This window comes from Pelophylax lessonae (assembly GCF_965119305.1).
Source record: "Pelophylax lessonae genome assembly, chromosome: 3".
Classification (NCBI taxonomy): domain Eukaryota; kingdom Metazoa; phylum Chordata; class Amphibia; order Anura; family Ranidae; genus Pelophylax; species Pelophylax lessonae.
The window spans coordinates 294,538,206-294,559,248 of record NC_138770.1 but is presented as its reverse complement, the minus strand read 5'-3'; the positions used below and the strand labels follow the sequence as shown (position 1 = coordinate 294,559,248).

General features: G+C 39.6%; 1 protein-coding gene across 1 annotated transcript in view; it reads left to right on the top strand.

Moving 5' to 3' along the window:
• LOC309550492 (IgGFc-binding protein-like) overlaps window positions 1–21,043 on the top strand; it is a gene marked incomplete at both ends in the record, with an annotated part of 138,007 nt that overhangs the window by 60,688 nt on the left and 56,276 nt on the right. Inside the window, one exon of the mRNA XM_082250861.1 lies at window positions 20,506–20,655. Within this exon, the coding sequence (XP_082106987.1) occupies window positions 20,506–20,655 (150 nt within the window). The remainder of the gene's footprint in view (window positions 1–20,505; window positions 20,656–21,043) is intronic.

Genomic DNA, 21,043 nt, shown 5'->3' with positions numbered 1-21,043 from the left:
TCTTTTGGAATATCTTTGAGGAACCAGGTCGTGTCTCTTCAGCGGCCAGCGCCCTTTACGTCTCCACCAAGAGTCTGCTTCAGTGGGACAGTATGCTCTTTATTTTCATATACTAACTGCTAAGCTGAGCTGGAATAATGAAGCCTTAGTTGCAACTTTTTTATACATGGCCTCTCTGACAGAGTGGCTCCACCCCTTACCTATACAAGAACTGTCAAACAGCAGAGCCTGCAGTAGGTGGTTAGCCTTCATTGATGGCAGAACATTTTCTATTTTTGGCACCAGCAGTGGTGGGGGGCGTCGGATCTACATCAGGGGACATTGTTCTTTATTTTTTTTACTTTTTTTAATAAAGGAATTGTAAATAAAACTGTCTACTGTTTATATATTTTTTGGACACTTTTTTGGGGAATGGGTAGGGGTTCAGTGTACCCCATACTCATTACCATAGAAGGGGGACAGGATCTTGGGGCCCTCTTTCTTAAAGGGGGCTTCCAGATTCTGGTAAGCCCCCTGCCTGCAGACACCCGCAACCACAGCCCAGGGTTGTTGGGAAGAAGCCCTTGTCCCTTTCAACATAGGGACAAGGTGCTTTGGGGGGGGGGGAGGGCAGAGTTTCCCTTGCCCCAAAGTACCCTCCCATTTTGAGGGCATGTGGCCTAGTATGGTTTGGGGGGGGGCGCTTGCTCATCCCCCCTCTTTCCTTTTTCTTTCCAGCTTTGCCAGGCTGCGTGCTCAGATAGGGGTCTGGTATGGATCCTGGAGGAGACCCCACACCGTGTTTTTATTTTTTTGTATTGCCAGCATTTTTTTTTATTCAGGTGTCAGCGGGAAGCCTGCTGACAGCTAAAGACTCATTCATTGTTAAGGACGTGGCCCTGCTCCTTAACATCATATTGACTTTGCGCTCAGTGGGCAGTCTTGCAAAAATTTGCACCAAAGATATCTAAAATAATTGTGAAAAAGTATTCCCACTGCTGTGACATATGTTCTAACAAGGTATTAGATTGTTGTGATATGCATGTACATTGTATGATGTTTTGGATGATTTATGCAGCAAATGATGTATATACACAAAAAAAGTCTCTAAAAATCTGACAGGAGGAAAAAAAAAAGTATTTTGCTATATGTAATTGGGTTGATTTACTAAAAGCAAATAAACTGTGCACATTTTAAGTGCAGTTTCTCCAGAGCTTAGTAAATGAGGAAGAGCTCTGCTGACTTCAATCATCCAATCATGTGCAAGCAGAAAATGCATTTTTTTTTCCTTGCATGTGATTGGGTATTGTTTGTAAAACAAAGCTATACTTCATTTACTAAGCTCTGAAGCAACTACATGTGCAAAGTGCACAGTTTATTTTCCTAAAGTAAATCAAGCCCAGTGTTTCTGTGTTTTTATCCATATTTAGATTTCTGTGCATTACTGTTGAAAGACTACTTATCCAAAAATGTAAAGACTCCTCCAAATTGGCTTTTATTTTTTTGCATTACTTAAATATCGAATGCCTGGACCACTACTTATTTACCACATGTATTTGTTTATTTAATTTAGTTAATTGTCTTTAGCGCCATTTTTTTACTTATTTACAGTGCATTTCTGTTTTTTGAGGTAAATACCATATAAAGGGATAGTGAACTGACATTTTCAGCATTGCATGCAACATTTATACCACATGGATGGTATGATGAATTGAGACCAGTATGCAAAAAAAAAGAAAGAAAGATATAATTTTGGTTAAATGTTTAAACTTTTTTTTTTTTTTTACAATTTCCAATTTTTTTTCTTTTTACAATTTTTTTACATACTTTGACTAGAGCAGTGCAGTGTTACCAAAGTGGCACTGTACTACTCTGGAGAAGTGATCAGGATTTTTTTTTTTACGCTTTTACCTATAACAGTGATAATCGCTGTTATACTGATTCATTTTTATGAATTGCATCCATTCATAGCCTGTTTCTACTATTGTGAGAATCTCATGGTACAGATGCGCTGTGATTGGCCCTGTCTGTACGATGTGATTACTGTGACCAAGCACAGAGGTCATCACAATTGTACGTAAAGAATGGCCATGAATGAAAGCCATTCATTGTATAAAAATTTCACCTGATCATTGTGATTGTTCACAGCGGTACCGAGACTGACCTGGTATAATGATGTGTCATCTGCTGTGTTCTGTGGACAAAGCAGGTTACAGGTCGCACCGCGAGGCGTGTCGACTGGGAGGATGATCATATGATGTCCTACCGAAACCAGAAAGCTCCTGCTTGGCCATTATTTGTCCATAGGCCGGGAAGAAAGCAGTAAGGCCCCTTTTCACACAGGCGAACCATTCAGATCTGTCTGTCAGTTTTTTTGGCGGATCTGAACGGTCACCCCATGCATCTCTATGGGGCATCAAATGTCAACGGAGACAAGTCCGCTGACATCCGATCCGTCAAATCTGGACAGATGGAAAATAGGGTTTCCAGCGGATCGGATGGGATCGGATGGGATCGGAGGAGAATGGACAGACGGTCCGTTCCCAGATGATTATCCCATAGAGATACATGGGGACCTGACAGCTGTGTCGCTGTAATCCTCCAGCTCAGCGGGGGAATGGAGGATCGATCCCCCGCTGAGAAAAATAGAGTCCGCCTGGTGGACTCCGTGTGTGAAAGCGCCCTTGATAAAAATATTCCATCCCGGTCTAAATCTTGGAGAGCAACCCTCAGCCTTGGAAATTTTGTTCTCCTCAAGTTATGTGTTTTTTTTATCCTTCCAGTATGTGCTTAATGTTTACTGCTAACATTAAATTAAATCATGTTATGGTCACTGCTACTCTACTTTACTACTACTGCTCTTTTATATGAACATTAGTAATAAAACTCTACAATGTTTGATGCTTCCAGGTCTGGCCGAGCAAGAATATTGAATAAAGCTATAGCTATAGCTGACACTTCAAAAGATTATAACAAATGCCTCCAATACTCTCATATAGTCATTAAGATTATCAGGTAGAGAAAAATATATTGATTCTAATGGCAAAGTTCACGCCAAGTGTGACCAGGAAATCATTGAAAGTCCCAGTTTGTACTTTATGCAAATTATTCTTCCTTGTGGGTGATAATGATAGATAAAGTAAAACACCCTTTACACATATACAATATTGTTGATAAAATAGGTAATTATTACACAGAAAAAACTATTTTCAAATTATTTTATTAACATCTGAAGAATTCAATTTCAGCTGCGTAGCTCAAAGCAATTAATTAAAGGGATTGTATATCACTTTATCACCTTATAAAACAGCCCATTCAGTTTAAAATAAGAAATGAAAGGAGAAACATTTGTGTTAAGTTATAAGTGATCACATTCCCTCTGTTCTCAGCTGCTTAAGATCTGGGGGGGGGGGCAGCACACTGAGGTTGTGCAAGGGGGTGGGGGGGGTGTCAGGACAGGTCTGATCACTGGAGGAGAGCAGGCTGATTTCCCAGCATAGCTAGAGAACTGACCACAGTGTGTTCTTCTGCTTAGTGTGGTCGGTCAGGAAAGCAGAGGAACTGGCAGGAACGCAATACAAAGAGAACAGGAGACTTCTTCATACAATTACATGGTACAGCAGGCACATATCAGAAAAATGAAATGTTGGGGTAACAAACACTTTAAGGTCATCCTTACTTGTTTTAACCAAAAAAAAATAATATATAAAATCCACCATGCTCCCATGGGTATCAATATTCTTTGTTTGCTTTATTGAAATAACCTGGTACTCACATTTTTTATGTACATAAGTGTTCCTGACGTTGTAGGGAATAGTGGTTTATAAAACAGTTTTGTTTTTAATTTCAATACATTTTTTTCATGGGGGGGGGGGGTGCGTTTATCCTTACTGATTATAGTATTCTTACACAACTGTCTGAGAAAAGAACACAAGCACCATACTAAGTGCAGCACATTAAGCATTTATTACAAAACATATGAATGTTATTCACAAAGAAAAAACATCAAAGGGCATGTAGGTAAGCGCTGCAAATCATCCCTGTCAGTGGAGCGGTGTGTCAGGATGGCCTTAAGTGGCTGTCACCCGTGGGGATGCTGCCAGTGGATGCCGGAACTTCCTGGAGCTATGGAACTCACTGGTGACTCGCCCTGACATCACTTCTGGATGTGAAGGGATCTCCTATGCGACACGTTTGGGGAGCATGAGCTAATTTTTCAGGGCTGTGGAAGAGGAAGTGCTGGCATCCACCTGCAGCGTCCCCGCGAGTCACAGCTTAAGGCCATCCTGGCACACCGCTTCGCTGACAAGGATGATTTGCAGCTGCAGCGCTTACCTACATGCTCTTTGATGGTTTTATCTTTGTGAGTAACATTCATATGATTTGTATTAAATGCTTCATGTGCTGCACTTAGTATGTCGCTTGTGTTGTCTTCTAAGCTACCTCCAAGTCTCTTCTTACTTGCACACTGAGCTGTCATCCAAGTAAGCCTGCCTATGGGCACTCCAATACTCCCAAGTTTACGCCAATATCCTTGTATATTACACAACTGCCTGGCTGATCTTTAAATACACTGAGGCTGAAGACAGAAATAATCTTGTTACTGACACAAATCCTAAAACAGTTGTATGTCCAGGGGGATTTACATATAAAGTCAAAAATAATTTCCCTGCACACAGAGCATACTTTTCTAAGGTGTCTAATACAGTATTTAAACATCCTATTATATTCAATGCATAGATATTCTTATGTATACTGTGGTTAATCAAAACCCACATCTCTCTCTTACATTATTAAAAGAGAAGTAGGGACTTGCTCTTTTTTTTAGAATTATACTTATCTAGGTGGATGCAGCTGTATCTGTCCCCTGGCGGCTCTAACACTGAGAACCAAGCAACCTACAGCCGCCAATCACACTGTGTTTACAGCTCCTCAAGCAGAGAGCTGGCAACTGTCACTCACTGCTCTCGGCTCTGTCCCCTTCTCTCTCACTGGAATGCTGGGCTGGGGAGGGGCAAGAGCACCCGGCTCAGACTCTGAGCAGCTCACTGAGAGGCTGACCCGGGTGCCCATCCAGGCATGTGGGTGGATCTGACTCCATGGACATGATCTTGCCTGAGCCTGGACCGACTCTGTGATGTCAGCAGACAGCAGTCTTCAGCCCCCTGTCTGCTGAAAACAGGTCACAGGAGTGCAAAACGAACTGCACTCCTGGGATTCATAGGAGAAGTACAGCCAAATAAGCGTTGGCTGTACTTCTTCTTTAAGCTCCTTAATATTCTGCAATTCTGAGGGCTTGTAAGCAGGCTAAAATAACCAGTTAAGCGCTGTCCCAGCTGGAAGTGTAGGATTTAATGCCTTTTCTGGTACCTTGTTCGTTTGGGGGGTTCTTCACTGGGTCTGGCTCACTAATTGTGTGATATAAAGAGTAGGACAATGGTCAGGTACGACGGGTTCTTTCCGAGAGAGGCCCAGTGAAAAGGCTACAAACAAGTCCCTAGAAGAAATCTGAGAATGTACCCATAAGTGAGAGAGATGGAGAACAACACCTGAGAGGAGCAATAAGATGCCACTTATTACTGCCTGGATACAAAGTCATCAGAACCTGGGTTCACCCAAAGACTCCAGTCCTGAAAAAATGCCTCTGATGGACTCTGTATTACATGAACACTACCTTTGCAGGTATGCTGGGACAGCACACAACCAGTAGTTAGAGCTAGGGAATTAGGGAAGAATTATGCCTGTGAATGTTGGACTCTGTAAATGCCTTTTTTGCATGTTTCTAAGTAAAGCTTTTGAAATATTGTCCTTTCCTGGTATGATGTTACTGAAAGGGGTACAATGCAAGAACCCAGCACACATAGTCTACTGCATGGCTTTTAAATACATTGGGGTATGAAGGCATCAGTGTTGAGTGGAATAGTGTGAAGACACAAGTGGTTATCTAGGGTAACAGAAGTTTTACAGCAGCCTGTAAATAGCGTGCACCTGTTATAGGTGGAACTGTCTCTAGCAGCGAGGGAGATGTTGTCGGCATTCCTTCCACCAGCGGTCTGTCACCTACAGCAGCATGAGTGGATTCACACCGCAGAGGTCGCCATCCTGTATGGAAGTTCAAAAGTTAAGTCAAGCGCTCCTGTGGAGCCTGCGCAGGGTGCACGACAGGGCCCATTCCGCTAATGGGAATGGTAGTGGGAATGCTGGACTGGCGGATATGGACAAGGCTCAGCATGTCCCCCCTAAATGCAAATTAAAGAGAAGGTGTACTTTGTCACGGGGACCTGAGAGTTACCTGGAGAACAGGTACAGTGCAAGTGTACATGGTGTTCGTTCATCTCTAAAAGTAGAAGCCTGCCTTAAGGTCGAGTATTCCGCTAATGGTGACCCCAGCCTTGTCCCAGGGTGTTGATGAACATGGCAAAGCAAAGGTACCCCATGTGTAGTAAAGTGACCCTGTACAAAGTGCCTAGCATAACCAGAAGAACCCACCCCAAGGTAGGCCTTCCATGAGACCCTTGCTTGGTGCCCAATGAGGAGAGAAACATGGAGGATGAAATGACCACCAGAGCACTCTATCCCCCCACAACAGGATTGATCTTTATTTATCTGTAACTGTCTATGGTAATCCCTGAGTGGCTACCTCTTTTAAGACTACCACACAGTAGTTAGAACTGTTGATACAAATATTTCAAGTGTGGTTATCCACTTGTAGTGGCCATGGACTTAGTTGCCTTATAACCCCTGACAAGGCACACATAGCGGTTCATTTACAAAAACTGGTTAGTACAAAATCTGGCTAAGCTCTGCATAAAAAAACAATCAGCTTTCAGGTTTTTTTTTTTTTTGCTGATTGTCTACCATGTCTACCAAAATCTATTGAATTGCTGGGCTCTAAAGTTAAAAGTTAAAAAAGCAAAAAGGCTAAATGCAAAAAAATGCTAAAAGTAGAAGTTCAGCCTAAAACTAAAATCTCTAAATGTACTTGCAGCCACAATCTAAGACTAACCTATCAAGCCCTGTAGAGCAAAAATCGCTATACATACCTTTTCTGAAGCCGCTCTGGTTTGGTCCCACGCTGAGTTGTCAGAAGTGGCTTCTCTAAGTAGGCAGGTGCAGAAGAGGCAGCTGAAAACGGAAGCCTCATAATAAGTCGATGGGTGACATCACTTCCCAGGCATTTCCCAGCTGTTGTCAGTTGTTTCCTACACAAAGTTTTCCCTGCTGAGGACTGGACTGGAGCGACTTCATAAAAGGTATGTATAGCGATTTTTGCTTTGCCAGGCTAGATAGGTTAAACTTAGATTGTGGCTACAAGTAGATTTAGAGATTTTTGTTTTTGGCTGAACTTCCACTTTAAATAAGCTGAGGGTGAAACCTCTATTCATGCATAGTCAGTGGTTTTTATCAGTAAGTTCATACCTGCCTTTAATTTTCCCAGGTCTAATTTACCATACCATATAACCTATCCTTCAAATTCTGGTTATTCTTGTCGTAGACATTGGGGAGCGATTTACTAAAATCAAATAGGCTGTGCACTCTGAAAGTGCGGTTTCTCCAGAGCTTAGTGAATGAGGCAAAGCTTCACTTTGCAAAGAATAGCCATTAACATGCTAGGAAAATGGGGGGAAAAAATTGATTGCACCTGATTGGATGATGGAAGTCAGAAGAGTTTCCCCTCATTAACTAAGCTCTGAAATAACTGCACTTGCAGAGTGTACAAAAACAGTCAAGGAATGAGATCTTGGGAGTGCAGATAGGTTACAGTACCCAAACCCTAAATATGGGGAAATGAGCCAAAAAACCTACATACAAAAAAAAAAAAAAAAAAAAAACACCACAAAGAATAAAGCATCTGCCAAGACTACTTTAATATCTTTTATTGAAAATGAGATATGTACTCATACAAAAACATGCCAGTGATAACAACCCCAAACCCATAGGTCACCTCCCTCCCAGTCCTTGTCCCCCCCCCCCCCCCAGGACCCACTCTCCCTCAAAAATCCAGTCACTACCCAACTCCTAGCCCTGTCATCCCACCCCCACCCCCTCCATCTCCTCAACCTTGAGCCCTCTTCCATCTCTAAGGCGTATTAGCTGGAGTCCTGTCAGAGTCCCACTGGGTAAAACGTGTAAAAAATCACTGCCTATGGATATCCATAGCTGTGCTGCACATGTCCATCTCTTTCAGTGTTAATCCTGCCACTTGAAACACGTGCAGCCTGCTAATATAAAGATAACTTGATAGTGCAATGACTGTTTTACCTCAAGTATACAGTGGAGTATCACTGAAGGATGAAAATATTATGCACAGATAAGTATGCATAGATGACCATAGACTGGATCAGTGTGTCTGTTATTTCAGGCTAAGGGAAAACCTTCTCCTATTTAGTGAACTGGGTCCAGCTTGCTTTAGATTGGATCACCAGACCTCTACTATTCAACAGCTGATATGACCTTCAGTAACACTTGGGCTGATTCCCTACAAAACCTGTAAAACCATGCAATGTACTTTCATATATATATATATATATATATATATATATATATATATAGAGCAACCACCGCTGGAATATTCCAGTAACTAAGATTTTCAGACCATAAGTCTTGTCAGTATACAGCAGTATTCTTGCATATGTGATGAAGATGACCAGTCCTATCAAAACTGCAATGCAGTACACAGCTAATATTGACTCTGATATGCTGAAAGCCAGTACTAAACTGAGCAGGATGCATAAAGACACATAGGGGTAGTAAAATTGGTCTCACCACCGCTTGTCATATCTTCTCTCTCTGTATCAGGATTCCTGCTGCCAGCCGAGCAGCACTGTGCCTGAGACTGTAAAATCCATTTTGTAATCCACAGCATCTGGAAAAGTGGCAGAAAATGGCTAAGTATCCCAGCGGTGCAATTCTGCCAGCGTGCACTCCTGGGTAGGAAGTAAGACTCTTAGTCATGAGGGGGGATGTGACCCTATCCGCCTACGTGTTTTGCCCCGCCCATAAACCAGCTACACCCAGAGGAAGCCCCAATCTATGTGAGGGGCGAAACATGTAGGCACATAGGCTCACGTCCCCCCTCATGGCTGAGGCTCTAAAGTCAAAGCATTTAATTTTATTCTAAGCAAAAAATTGTTCTTTCTATTCAAATAACTTTTAAAAAATTAGGCACACCTTAAAAGGTATTTGATACCCACCGTTTTTGTGACAAACCATACCCCTATTCTAGTCAGTATGTACTCCTGTACAGGGGATTTCAAAATGCTTCTATCAAGTTAAATTCAGATACTTAAACTGACTGCAAAAAAAAAAAAAAATTAGTAAATATAAAGCTACATTAATTTGTGTCTTTTTGATCTGGAGTTCAGCTTTAATGCAATGCCTTTTGTTTGGCCCATGGAGATGTATTGGTATTAAACCTTTAATCTTGCACAGTTTTGTGTTTCTTTCATTTTAACCTAAACTGAATGAACAGGTAAAACTTCTGGCAATTATTTTTGTCTGTGACCACATTTTCTTCAATATCCAGTTTCTGGTGTAGGTGTAGACTTGGTCAATGGGACTGGAAGGCACTGGTTGATTCATAGACATGCAATAAGCAATAAAAAACTTATCAAAAAATGCTGACCAGTATTGTTAAACTTTAGGCCATGTCACTCCTCATAAACAGTCCTTTACAGTTTAAGGTCTAAAAAATTTAAATCAATGTCTCCCAACACCCAGCCCTCCCTCTTCCTATTATAGGTTACACTTCCTTACAAAATTGTTGTAGTTGAATACTTCAGAAAAGGTTTTATAGCCCTATCTCTGACATTTAGTATTGCAGGTTGCACGTTTACGATATGTTTAAAAGAGACCCCCTTGAAAATGTAGTCCTCTTAATTTAGCACACTGTTTATATGAGTTTGACATGCCTGGTCTAAGTTTTTCTGAGCTTTTTTTTTATAGCACCTTGAGGAAGTGACTGTTGTGCCTAAAACCATGTGCATGCATAAACTCTCTCTTTGACCCTGCAAACTAACAGCCCAAGAGTAAAATCCTACAGGTCCAGCTCAAAGCACTGTGGTGGTATAAAAAGTAACACCTAGACAAATCTGTGCTAAAATGCTGAGATTTTAAAGCCTGGTTATCACTGAATTCAATAGGCTATGATTGGGAGCACTGTGACAGAGGGCAGGAGACTTCCATCTTCTTCTGGTAGCTGCCCTGTATGTTCCCTGCTCTTCATTAGAGTCCTGCATTACCATGGTGCAGACGAGCCAGCTTCCATCACAATAGCAACAGATGATGCTGTGCAACCTGGCCCTAGAGCTATGTTAGCTGCTGGCCCACCTGCTACAGTGGAGATCGAAAGTTTGGGCACCCCAGGTAAAAATTTGTATTTTTACCTGGGGTAATAATTTGTATTACTGTGCATAAAGAAGCCAAGGAAAGATGGAAAAATCTCCAAAAGGCATCAAATTACAGATTAGACATTCTTATAATATGTCAACAAAAGTTGGATTTATTTCCATCATTGACACTTTCAAAAATAACAGAAAACAAAAAGATGGCATCTGCAAAAGTTTGGTCATCCTGCAGAGTTAATATCTTGTACTGCCCCCTTTGGCAAGTATCACAGCTTGTAAACGCTTTTTGTAGCCAGCCAAAAGTCTTTTAATTCTTGTTTGAGGTATCTTTGCCCATTCTTCCTTACAAAAGTCTTCCAGTTCTTTGAGATTTCTGGGCTGTCTGTCACGCACTGCTCTTTTAAGGTCTATCCATAGATTTTCAATTATGTTGAGGTCAGGAGATTGTGAAGGCCATGGCAAAACCTTCAGTTTACGCCTCTTGATGTAATCCCCCGTGGATTTCGAGGTGTGTTTAGGATCATTATCCATTTGTAGAAGCCATCCTCTCTTTAACTTCAGCTTTTTCACAGATGGCATCAAGTTACCATCCAAAATTTACTGAAATGTTATTGAATCTATTTTTCCTTCTTTTCGTGAGATGTTCCCTGTGCCACTGGCTGCAATACAACGCCAAAGCATGATGGATCCACCCCCATGCTTAACAGGTGGATAGAGGTTCTTTTCATTAAATTCTGTGCCCCTTCTTCTCCAAACATACCTTTGTTAATTCCGGCCAAAAAGTTAAATTTTAACCTCATCGGTCCACAGAACTTGTTTTCAAAATGCATTAGGCTTGTCTATATGTTCATTTGCAAAGTTCAAACGCTGATTTTTGTGGTGAGGACGTGGAAGAGGTTTTCTTCTCGATGACTCTTCCATGAAGACTATATTTGTACAAGTATCTCTTTATAGTGGAATAGTGTACCACAACTCCAGTGTCTGCCAGATCTTTCTGGAGGGATCGTGCAGTCAAACGTGGGTTTTGAATTGTTTTTCTCACAATCCTGCGAGCTGTTCTGTCTGATATTTTTCTTGGTCTTCCAGATCTTGCTTTAACTACCACTGTTCCTGATGACTGCCATTTCTTAATTACATTCCGAACAGAGGATATTGACATCTGAAATCGCTTTGCTATCTTCTTATAGCCTTCTCCAGCTTTGTGAGTGTTAACTATTGTCAGTTTCAGTTTTCTAACAACTGCTTAGAAGATCCCATGGTGCTGATTGTTAGGGCAAGGTCAGATGAGTCTGGGCATTTAAAACCTTTGAGATTGACATCACCTGGTCTTCCCAGATGATGATTGAGAACAATCTATGACACTGGCAGGTCTCAGCCTTGCAAAGGGGGGCAGTGCATGCTATAAATTCTGCAGGGTGCCCAAATGCTATAAATTCTGCAGGGTGCCCAAACTTTTGCAGACGCCATTTTTTTGTTTTCTGTCAATGATGGAAATAAAATCCAACTTTTGTTGACACATTATAAGAATGTCTAATCTGTAATTTGATGCCTTTTGGAGATTTTTCCATCTTTCCTTGGCTTCTTTATGCACATTAATACAAATTTTTACCTGGGGTGCCCAAACTTTCTATCTCCATTGTATGTGGCAACTAGGGATGATCAAACTTTTCAAAAGTTTGGTTCGACCAGAACACCCGAACTTCCTGAAAGTTCGGCCCGGATTTCAGAACCCCATTGAAATCAATGGGACCCGAACTTCGGTAATAACAAAAAAACATTTTGAAGCCCTAAAACCCAATAAATGCCCCTAAAAAGTGCCTAGGGTTCTGGGTCATACCCCAGGGACTATTAATCACACAAAAAAAGTTCTTAAAAATTGTCATTTTTGATAGAGAGCCAATTATTGAAAAGATTATTGAACAAAAAAAATTAGATTTCTTTGGATTTAGTGTCTGGGGGGTCTAAAAAGTGTACCTGTGAAGTTTCAGCTCTGTAGCATGTCCAGAACCAGAAAAAAAAGTTTGTATTAGAATTGCAATAGAACAGGATAGTGGCTCCGCTATTTTCACACATTGCCGGTTTTGTAGCAGGCGTTTTTTTGGGCATTTTTTGGGGGTCTTTGGAGGCAGGCATAACATCTGAACTTCTGTATAGGGGTATATATACACACACACTTATATGTATTTATACACATACACATATATAGGTGTTATAGCAGAGAAGCCATATGGGTGTTAATTATTTAATTAGCGCAAGCATAGGTTTCTGCTACTTTCACACCTATATATGTGTATGTGTATATATACATACATGTGTGTGTGTATATATACACCTACACAGAAGTACAGATGTTATGCCTGCCTCCAAAGACGCCCAAAAAATGCCCAAAAAAACGCCAGCTACAAAAACGCCCAGGTGTATTTTTGCAGCAGGCGTTTTTTTTGGGCATTTTTTGGGGGTCTTTGGAGGCAGGCAAAACATCTGAATTTCTGTATAGGGGTATATATACACACACACTTATATGTATTTATACACATACATGTATATCGGTGTTATAGCAGAGAAGCCATATGGGTGTTAATTATTTCATTAGCGCAAGCATAGGTTTCTGCTACTTTCACACCTATATATGTGTATGTGTATATATATACATACATGTGTGTGTGTATATATACCCCTACACAGAAGTTCAGATGTCATGCCTGACTCCAAACATGTCCTCAAAAAAGCCCTATAAATGCCTGCAACAAAAAGCAGGGTTACAGGGGTGAAGCCACTATCCGGTTCTATAAGTGTTCTAAGAGAAACAAACTTTTCTCTATAGAGGTCACCCTGACATGGAAGGGTTTTGTCACCCTGCCATAGCAGTCAGAGTCAGTTAACCCTACACTACACTACGGTCCCCTTACACTTAGCACTTTCCCTACAGAAACTAGATTATTAAATCTAACTATAGTGGAAAATAGTACCCTAACTACACTAGATATCCCTTTCCTCACACTAATAATTGCTAAATGACACTTTGAGAGCAGAAGTAACAGAACTGCTTCCACTCTCTTACACAGCCCTGTAATAAAATGGTAGAGATTTGGCGGGGCTATCTTATATACTGGGGGGCGTATTCACTAATGATTGGCCTCTGGACCCCCTAGTCACTCCAATCACATTCCTAGCATTCTCCTGCCCCCTCAATTGGCTTTTACTGATGGTTCTGATCCAATCACAGGCTTTTAAAGCCCAGTTCCTGTCCCATTGCATTTTGGTTGGTTCTGGTTGCCGAATTCCGAACTTTTTCAGCAAAAAGTTTGGAATTCGGCCGAACCTCGAACAGTCAATGTTCGGGTCGAACCGATGGTCGACCCGAACCGTTCGATCATCCCTAATGGCAACCCATGATGCTAATCCAGGGAAAACTGAGGTCTATGTTTGCAGCATTCTGGAGGAACAAAGACGGCACTCCAGAGTGCTGAGACACCCTGATTGAGAAACACCAGTGAAGACTACAGCAACTGCCGTGTCTACCTAAATAGATTTTACTCTAAGCTACATAGTTCTCTTTTCTTATATTTTAAATATGCCTTTTTAATTCACATAAAGAGAATGAATGGTTATTTTATCCCAAAAAAATGTTTTTCAAAAATAGTTTAATATCAGCAAATACGAATTAGCATGTTCTAATTAGAAAATGTGTATATTTTTGTAAAATGTTTTAAATGTTTTAAAATGATAAGCAAAATGAGTAGCAATGAAATAAACAACTTACATAGCTCCCATTTTGAATTCCATTACATGAAATTAGTATCAGCACAAGGTTTATATGTCTGGTTTGCTTGCAGATAAATTCCATCCTCCATAAATGGATTATGACCGATCCCTCCCAGCTCTTACAATACTTAAACTAGCGAGTATCTTATCCTTTCTCACATGCAAGTGTAAACTTCAATTCACCTCCACCATGCTGCTTGAATGATAGAGAAGTAACTTTACAAATGGGGCATTTTTGGAGTTTTGGATTGTGTCTGATTTACTTATATATTCTGAAAGTTAGAAGGTAAGTAAATAAAAAAAAAAATAATTTCTTATTCCATTAAAAAATAATACCCACAATTTCCTGTTATTATAATGTTCTATCAATTTTGTTTACCTGCATAAAAGTGTCAAACAATAGTATAATCTTAAGCAACACCATGCATTATCACAGTACCTCTTTGGAATAGGAATACAGTATGTAATTTATGGTGTTTGCCAACAGATAAATCAGTTTATATGAGGGGAAAAACAGACACATTCTATTATGAGTCAGATTATAAATATTTTTCTGAACAGTAAGGCTGGGTTCACACATTTCCAATGTGATGTATATTTTTATGTTCATTTTTAACATGAATGCGTTTCTATGTGTATTTATATCTGTTTTTATGTATTCTGTGCTACTTTGATGGGGTTCTGTCAGCCAATAAAAGTTTCAGTAAGGTTAAAGTTGTTTTGGAAGGGGATGGTTTTCATGTGTTAGAAAAGCATCAAAATGTAAGTTACATGAACTTCCATCAACAGGGCCTACAACACTCACTGACACCCTAAAAAATGGGACTACACTTTTTTACCCAATATACTGTACACCCAGGCTGCATACAGATGTGAACTAGCACCATTAAAACAATAGCAATACTATATCTGCAATCATTATAGAGAACACATGTACAAGCTGATTACCTAATGAAGTTATGAATCTTCACTGAAAAAATGTGTGAATATTCACAGAAAGCATCTGCATATGGGGTAATAAAAGTTAACAGGAATTTGATTTTCAAATAATTAGATAATTGAAGACAATACTAGCTTTTTTTTTGTAAATATTGATTTTCAGTAAAGATTCCTTTTTTAAATCAGCCTTAACTCCTTTAGTAAATTGGCCTCACAGCTAATGAATGTTTGATAAAAATGTACTTTCTGGATTTATCCAGGGGCAAGGGAGTCTGTATTGTGATCTGTTGTAACATCTGTTCTATATATTTCAACTAATAAACAATAAAATAAATACTATTTTTGACCATCCGTAGTTCAAACTTGGTCTAGTAGATAAATGGAAACCAAGCTACATTATTTTACTGTTGCTGTTTGGTAAAAAAAATACCTTTCAAGGTGTGAAATATTTTTTAAAAAGTTCTTTAAATGGAAAGAACATTTTTTTCTTGGAATAAAATAAACTACATTGATTTTACCATCTTTGATGTACATATCCAGAAAAAAAAAAAAACAATTTGCAAATACAATTTACATGCATTCAAAATATGTTGTGATAAACAGGATGCAAAAATCAGTTTAGGGTTACAAGGACAAAACATTTGAGAAGAGTATTACTAATATTAATCTATGGCTCATATTAATAAATCTATCTTGAGCCAGGGTTGCTTCTAAAGTAGACAAAGAGCAAATTACTCCTGCGCTTGAGGGGTGGTCTTGCGGCTGGTATCCTGAAAATGCGATTCAGGTCGAATTGTAGTAAATTGAGCCTGTGCTGCCACTCTCAAGGGATCGTGGTAACCAAAAGCAGATACTGGAAAAGAGAAATGGACAGAGGGCGCACCAGCCTAGCGCATTATCTTTAAAACAATTTATTGTAATAGACATGTATACACATTATACTCACAAAACGATTATGAAACACGGGCAATAAGCAATGAGGGACCACCAGGGGTCTCCACTGAGCATCCTCAGCTGCCACAGGCCGTGGAAGGATGTAGACCTCCAAAAAACCGCTTACGTGTTTTGGGGTGTTCCCCCTTCATCAGAGCTCTAAAGTAGGAAGCTTCAGTGCCAGTGATGCTACTCTCATCTCTCATTTATGTCAATCTGAAATTGTGAGCTGAATTTCTTTTCCTTCCAAGGGTAACACCTAAGCAGCTTACTTCTTATGTAACTCTTTTAATTTCAAAACATTTTTTTAGCTCTTAAAATATGTATAAACATGGTACTGCATTCATGAGTAGGTCACATGATCAAAGTGCACATATCCCAGATGAAAAAGAACCGGGCCAAAAAAATGTAAATTACATTTAAACGGGGCACACTTTCTATATTTCACCAAGACAAGAATGTTTGGATTATAAAAACAAATTCTATAGGGTAATCATCAAACTTGCTGATCATATAGGGTAATTATCAAACTTGCTGATCATAGAAAATATTGGCATGTAAAAGCAACTTGCATAATTAAAAAGATAATCAACTTTAAATACTCTAGTGACTTGATTAAAAGTACCGATATATAGTATAGTTATAATTTGGGTATATTGTTTGGCTATTTACAAGTGTTATATGACCAAATTCAGGTGTTACACAATTCTTCTTGAAAAGTGCTACACATTTTGTGTACAGTAGGTTTGTAAATTGTGTACAGTAGGTTTGTAAATTTGTAAATTGTCCTAATCATTCATTACATTTCTGGTTATATTTGAATCTATTTAAAAGCTTAAAATCGAACTCCAAAATGGTTTATTTATTCTGGAAAGAGAGTTTGGGCCTCTACCATGTTTTTTTTGGCATTGTTAAGAAAGGAAGAGATAAACACACAAAAAAATGGATCAAACAAACAAGAAAACAACCACATTTATAGTAGAAGGGGAAAATTAGAAAGGGATTGTGAAAATAAGATTTTATAAGGTGAAAGCACCATTTATAAGTTGGATATCAACAGATTTGTGAATGTTTCTAGGGTCTAGGTTTATTACAAGCTGTAGTATCTGGATAAAACGAATGCCCTAAGAACCATTTTCTAGAAAATTACTTGTGATCATGATTCGGACATGATTTATTTGATTACCAAAGTGAAGCACTTAATATTAATACAGAGTTTCAATGGAAAAGCCTACAATGGATTAAGACCTGGTATAACAAATACATGTTTTTACTTGCAGTGAGAGTCAAAACACCATAAGGAATGCTTGGAACCCTACCGGAGGTAACAAACACTTATCAAGACTCCTTTTTTAAGGAATTTTGTGGCTTGAGTAGTTATCTTTTCAAGAATAATGTTTCAAAAGCAAAACTTTACTTTAGTAATGCATAGTATGGCTAGACTTATAGTATCTGTCAGCTGTATACCAAGAAAGAATATGAAGGATATAAATTCACAAGTTACCTTACAAATTTTAATATAAAGAGGGAGCTGTATTGATCCCTAAGGACCCTGAATATAGGCCAGCCAAAGATGGAGTGATATTCTTTCCTTCATCCAGTCAACAGTGATGGGGAAGTCCCTGCCACAGAGCTATTGTGTTCTCCTAGTGGTGTGTGTGTGTGTGGTGGGGCATTATGGCTGGGAGAACACACAGTGATTATTGCTAGCAGGTTAAGCTGCTGGCAATAATGGCATGAAAAATCTGACAGGCTGGTTGTACCCAAGTTGATCGACTGATCAACTTAGGTACAATCAGCCTGCCCATACATGGTTCGAATCTCAGCCGGTCCCTGTTGAATTGGCTGAGATTGAAATTGTCTACGGCAGATTTTAGACAGACACAGTTTCCTTGATCAAAATCTTACGTTAATATATTAAACCATGGATTTGCGTGTGCATTAATAAATGTACCACTAACTGCTGCCTGCAGTAATAGCTTTTATGGTTAATTAAATGGTGAAGTTCCACAATGAATGTTCCAGTTTGTGTTCCTCCAAAGCTCCCACTTTACAAACATTCATTAACATATTTGCTACTTGTATCTTCTTGAAACTCGCTAACTTCCAAGATGATATTTCATTGTCTTAGGCTCCTTTCACACTATCTGACTGATCGGGTCCACCTGTCCGTTTTTCAGGCAGACACAATCGGGCCACCCATTGAGCTCTATAGTGAGGCAGATGTCAGCGGACATGTGTCCGCTAACACCCACCTGGCATCCGATCCGACAAGATTCACTGAAAACAGATGGATGGCGATACGTTTGCCATCTGCCCAACGGGTTGGATCGGATGGGATCAGCCTGCCCGTTTCATCTGATCATCCCATAGAGGAGAGCGGGATTCTGACAGGTCCATCTCTGCACAGTGAGTGGAGACGGACCTGTCATCCGCCTGCTCAGTGGGGATCAACAGAGTGATCCCCACTGGGCAAGCGGAGTCCATCCAAATACGTCCACCCCATGTGAAAGAAGCCTAAATGTATCCAACAGAAACTTGAAACTATGTATCCGAGTAACTGGAGAAACCTAATATGCTACAATCCCTGGAATTCTTAAAGACTGGTGTAGACAGATTGTGTGTCTATTTAATGCATTTTAAACATAGTGCAGTATGCACCAAATTCATTTCTCTTCCTAGTACTTGAATTTGTCACATGCAGCAGCAGTTTTAGAATACAGCAAGATACTTAAACAAAATCTGTCCATGCCAAGGTCTCTCTCTGTACACCAAAAGAGGTCTTAATTTACTCCACTTTCATACGAATATACAAATTGTGAGTATTTTATTTTGAATTCGGCAAAGACACTGTGCCACAATGTAAAAGTGGTGCATTTTAGAACTACCTGGATTTGGTGCACCATTTGCTGTCAGAACCAAAGTGTCACAGATAAATAATATATTTGGTGCAATACATTAACAAGATAGATTAACACCAGAAAAGTGGAGTAGCAGTTCAACCACCTTTAGCAATTCAAGGTATCAATCCCCTTATTCATTACAGTTTACAGGTAAGATGGCAGTACATTCACTATGGAGTGCAGTTAAAATGCATTTACTTCCAACAGATCACAGATGCACAAGTTCACAGGAGGTCCTCCCATACACACATATCAATGAGCAAACTCCTGCTGTGTATTTTTCCATCCATATATTTAGCTGACACAGCATTTTTGAAGATGCATTCTACTCACAAGTGAAATATTTAGCCATACCGTGCAACAAAATGGAAGCAATGGTATGAACAATCAAATACATCTTTCCATGTTTACAGCTGTAGTTCCATAAAGGGTATCATATCATCTCTTCTCCATATATTGGGACTGATCCATACATGTGTCAAAAAAAGGTTTATACGATCTCCCATGCTGAATCTATTGCTGTCATCATCCTTCTATAGTACAGCATATCTTAACAGTTCATTTGAATCAATAATACAGTACCCCCTCACCAGGGCTGGTGCAAGACATTGTGCTGCCTGTATCCAAAAATGAAATGAAGCCCCCACCCCCTCAAAAAAAAAAAAAAACACCCACCAAAAAGCCCCACATCCATTATTTTCTATAAAAATAACATTTAGAAAATATTATATGTACTATTAGAAAATATTATATGTACTATTATATGTACTGTTATCATTGCTGAACTGGTCCACAAAACACCCACTGGTCCACCAAACACCCTCAGTCCTCCTGTCACTCCTGTGTCTACCGTGTTCACCGCCCTAGAAAATCCAGCATGCTCTGTGTGAGACCCTCCACCTCCTCATACTCATCAGTTTGCACTACGAGCGGCAGTATGAGATGAAGAAATGCCACCTGCAACATGCCGGCCGCAAACTGATGACACACAAAACTGCTTGAAGAAAAATCTTGGGCGTCAATTTTCCGCCCCTCTCAAAGTTCTCCCTGGGTCCAATGGAACCAGTGGGACCCATCGTAGGGCCGGCCCTGTCCCTCACAGACAAAAACATGTAGTTTGTACAAAGCAGAAAACCAGTCCCTTTGTTTTTATATATCGATGATACCACTGTGCAGGCTGTTACATCATGGCTTTCTTCCATATCTGCCATGGTATATGTGGGTATTGTGTAGAGCCTCAAATATATGCTCCCTCTTATACACTGGTGATCATGCATTTTATATTACCAAAGTCACTTCCAATGAAAATTATTTATCCATAGAGTGGCTTATCAGTCTCACTTTACAAGGAGGCGAGCTATAAGGAGATTATAGGAACATAGAACTGGATTACACCACATGAACGCATCTCCATCCTCATTAGAGCTTCACATTGGGGGGGGGGGGGGGAATGCTACATTGACTTTTATCGTTCCAATCTGGAACTTCCTCAGGATATGAATACTCCACCTGTGAAACCCCTTAAATAGCCTCTTTCTATCAGAGCAAAATAACCCTTCCATTTGTATGTTGAAGAGCGCAAGTGAATGCTAACTAGTGAATATGAATTACTAATTAGTTGCGCTAACTTTCATTTTCAGATTACTTTGTTTATTGTAACTTCAATGACAACACTCGGCCTTTATGTGATTGGATGCAAGCCTGTGCAAGTGATCAAGGAGAATGGATCAGAACAAAGGGCAGCACACCGACACAAGGGACAGGTCCAGATGGGGATTATCCTGATGGATGTAAGATTATTTTTATTTATGGATACAAAAAATGCCCTTTTTCGCAGGACAGAAAAATTGATCTATTGCACCTGGCATCACATAATTCTGCGACAATCAGTCGAATAAAGAAACAAAGTTAGCACTGTACTGCATGTGGTAAACACAGAATAAGCAGTCACATTGTTTTATGTAGCATGTTTTATTAGAAAAATATTTTGTAAGTAACATTTCTATATCTATCCTCATTTCTATTTGAAAGAAATGTTTTCAGCAGTTCTATCATTTAATCAAGCAATGATTTTATTACATAAACAGTTATAAACATTTATTACTTCTGTGTTAATGAACAAACTCTATTACAAATAATATTTACTTATAGATGTAATTATACTTTTTAATTTGCTTT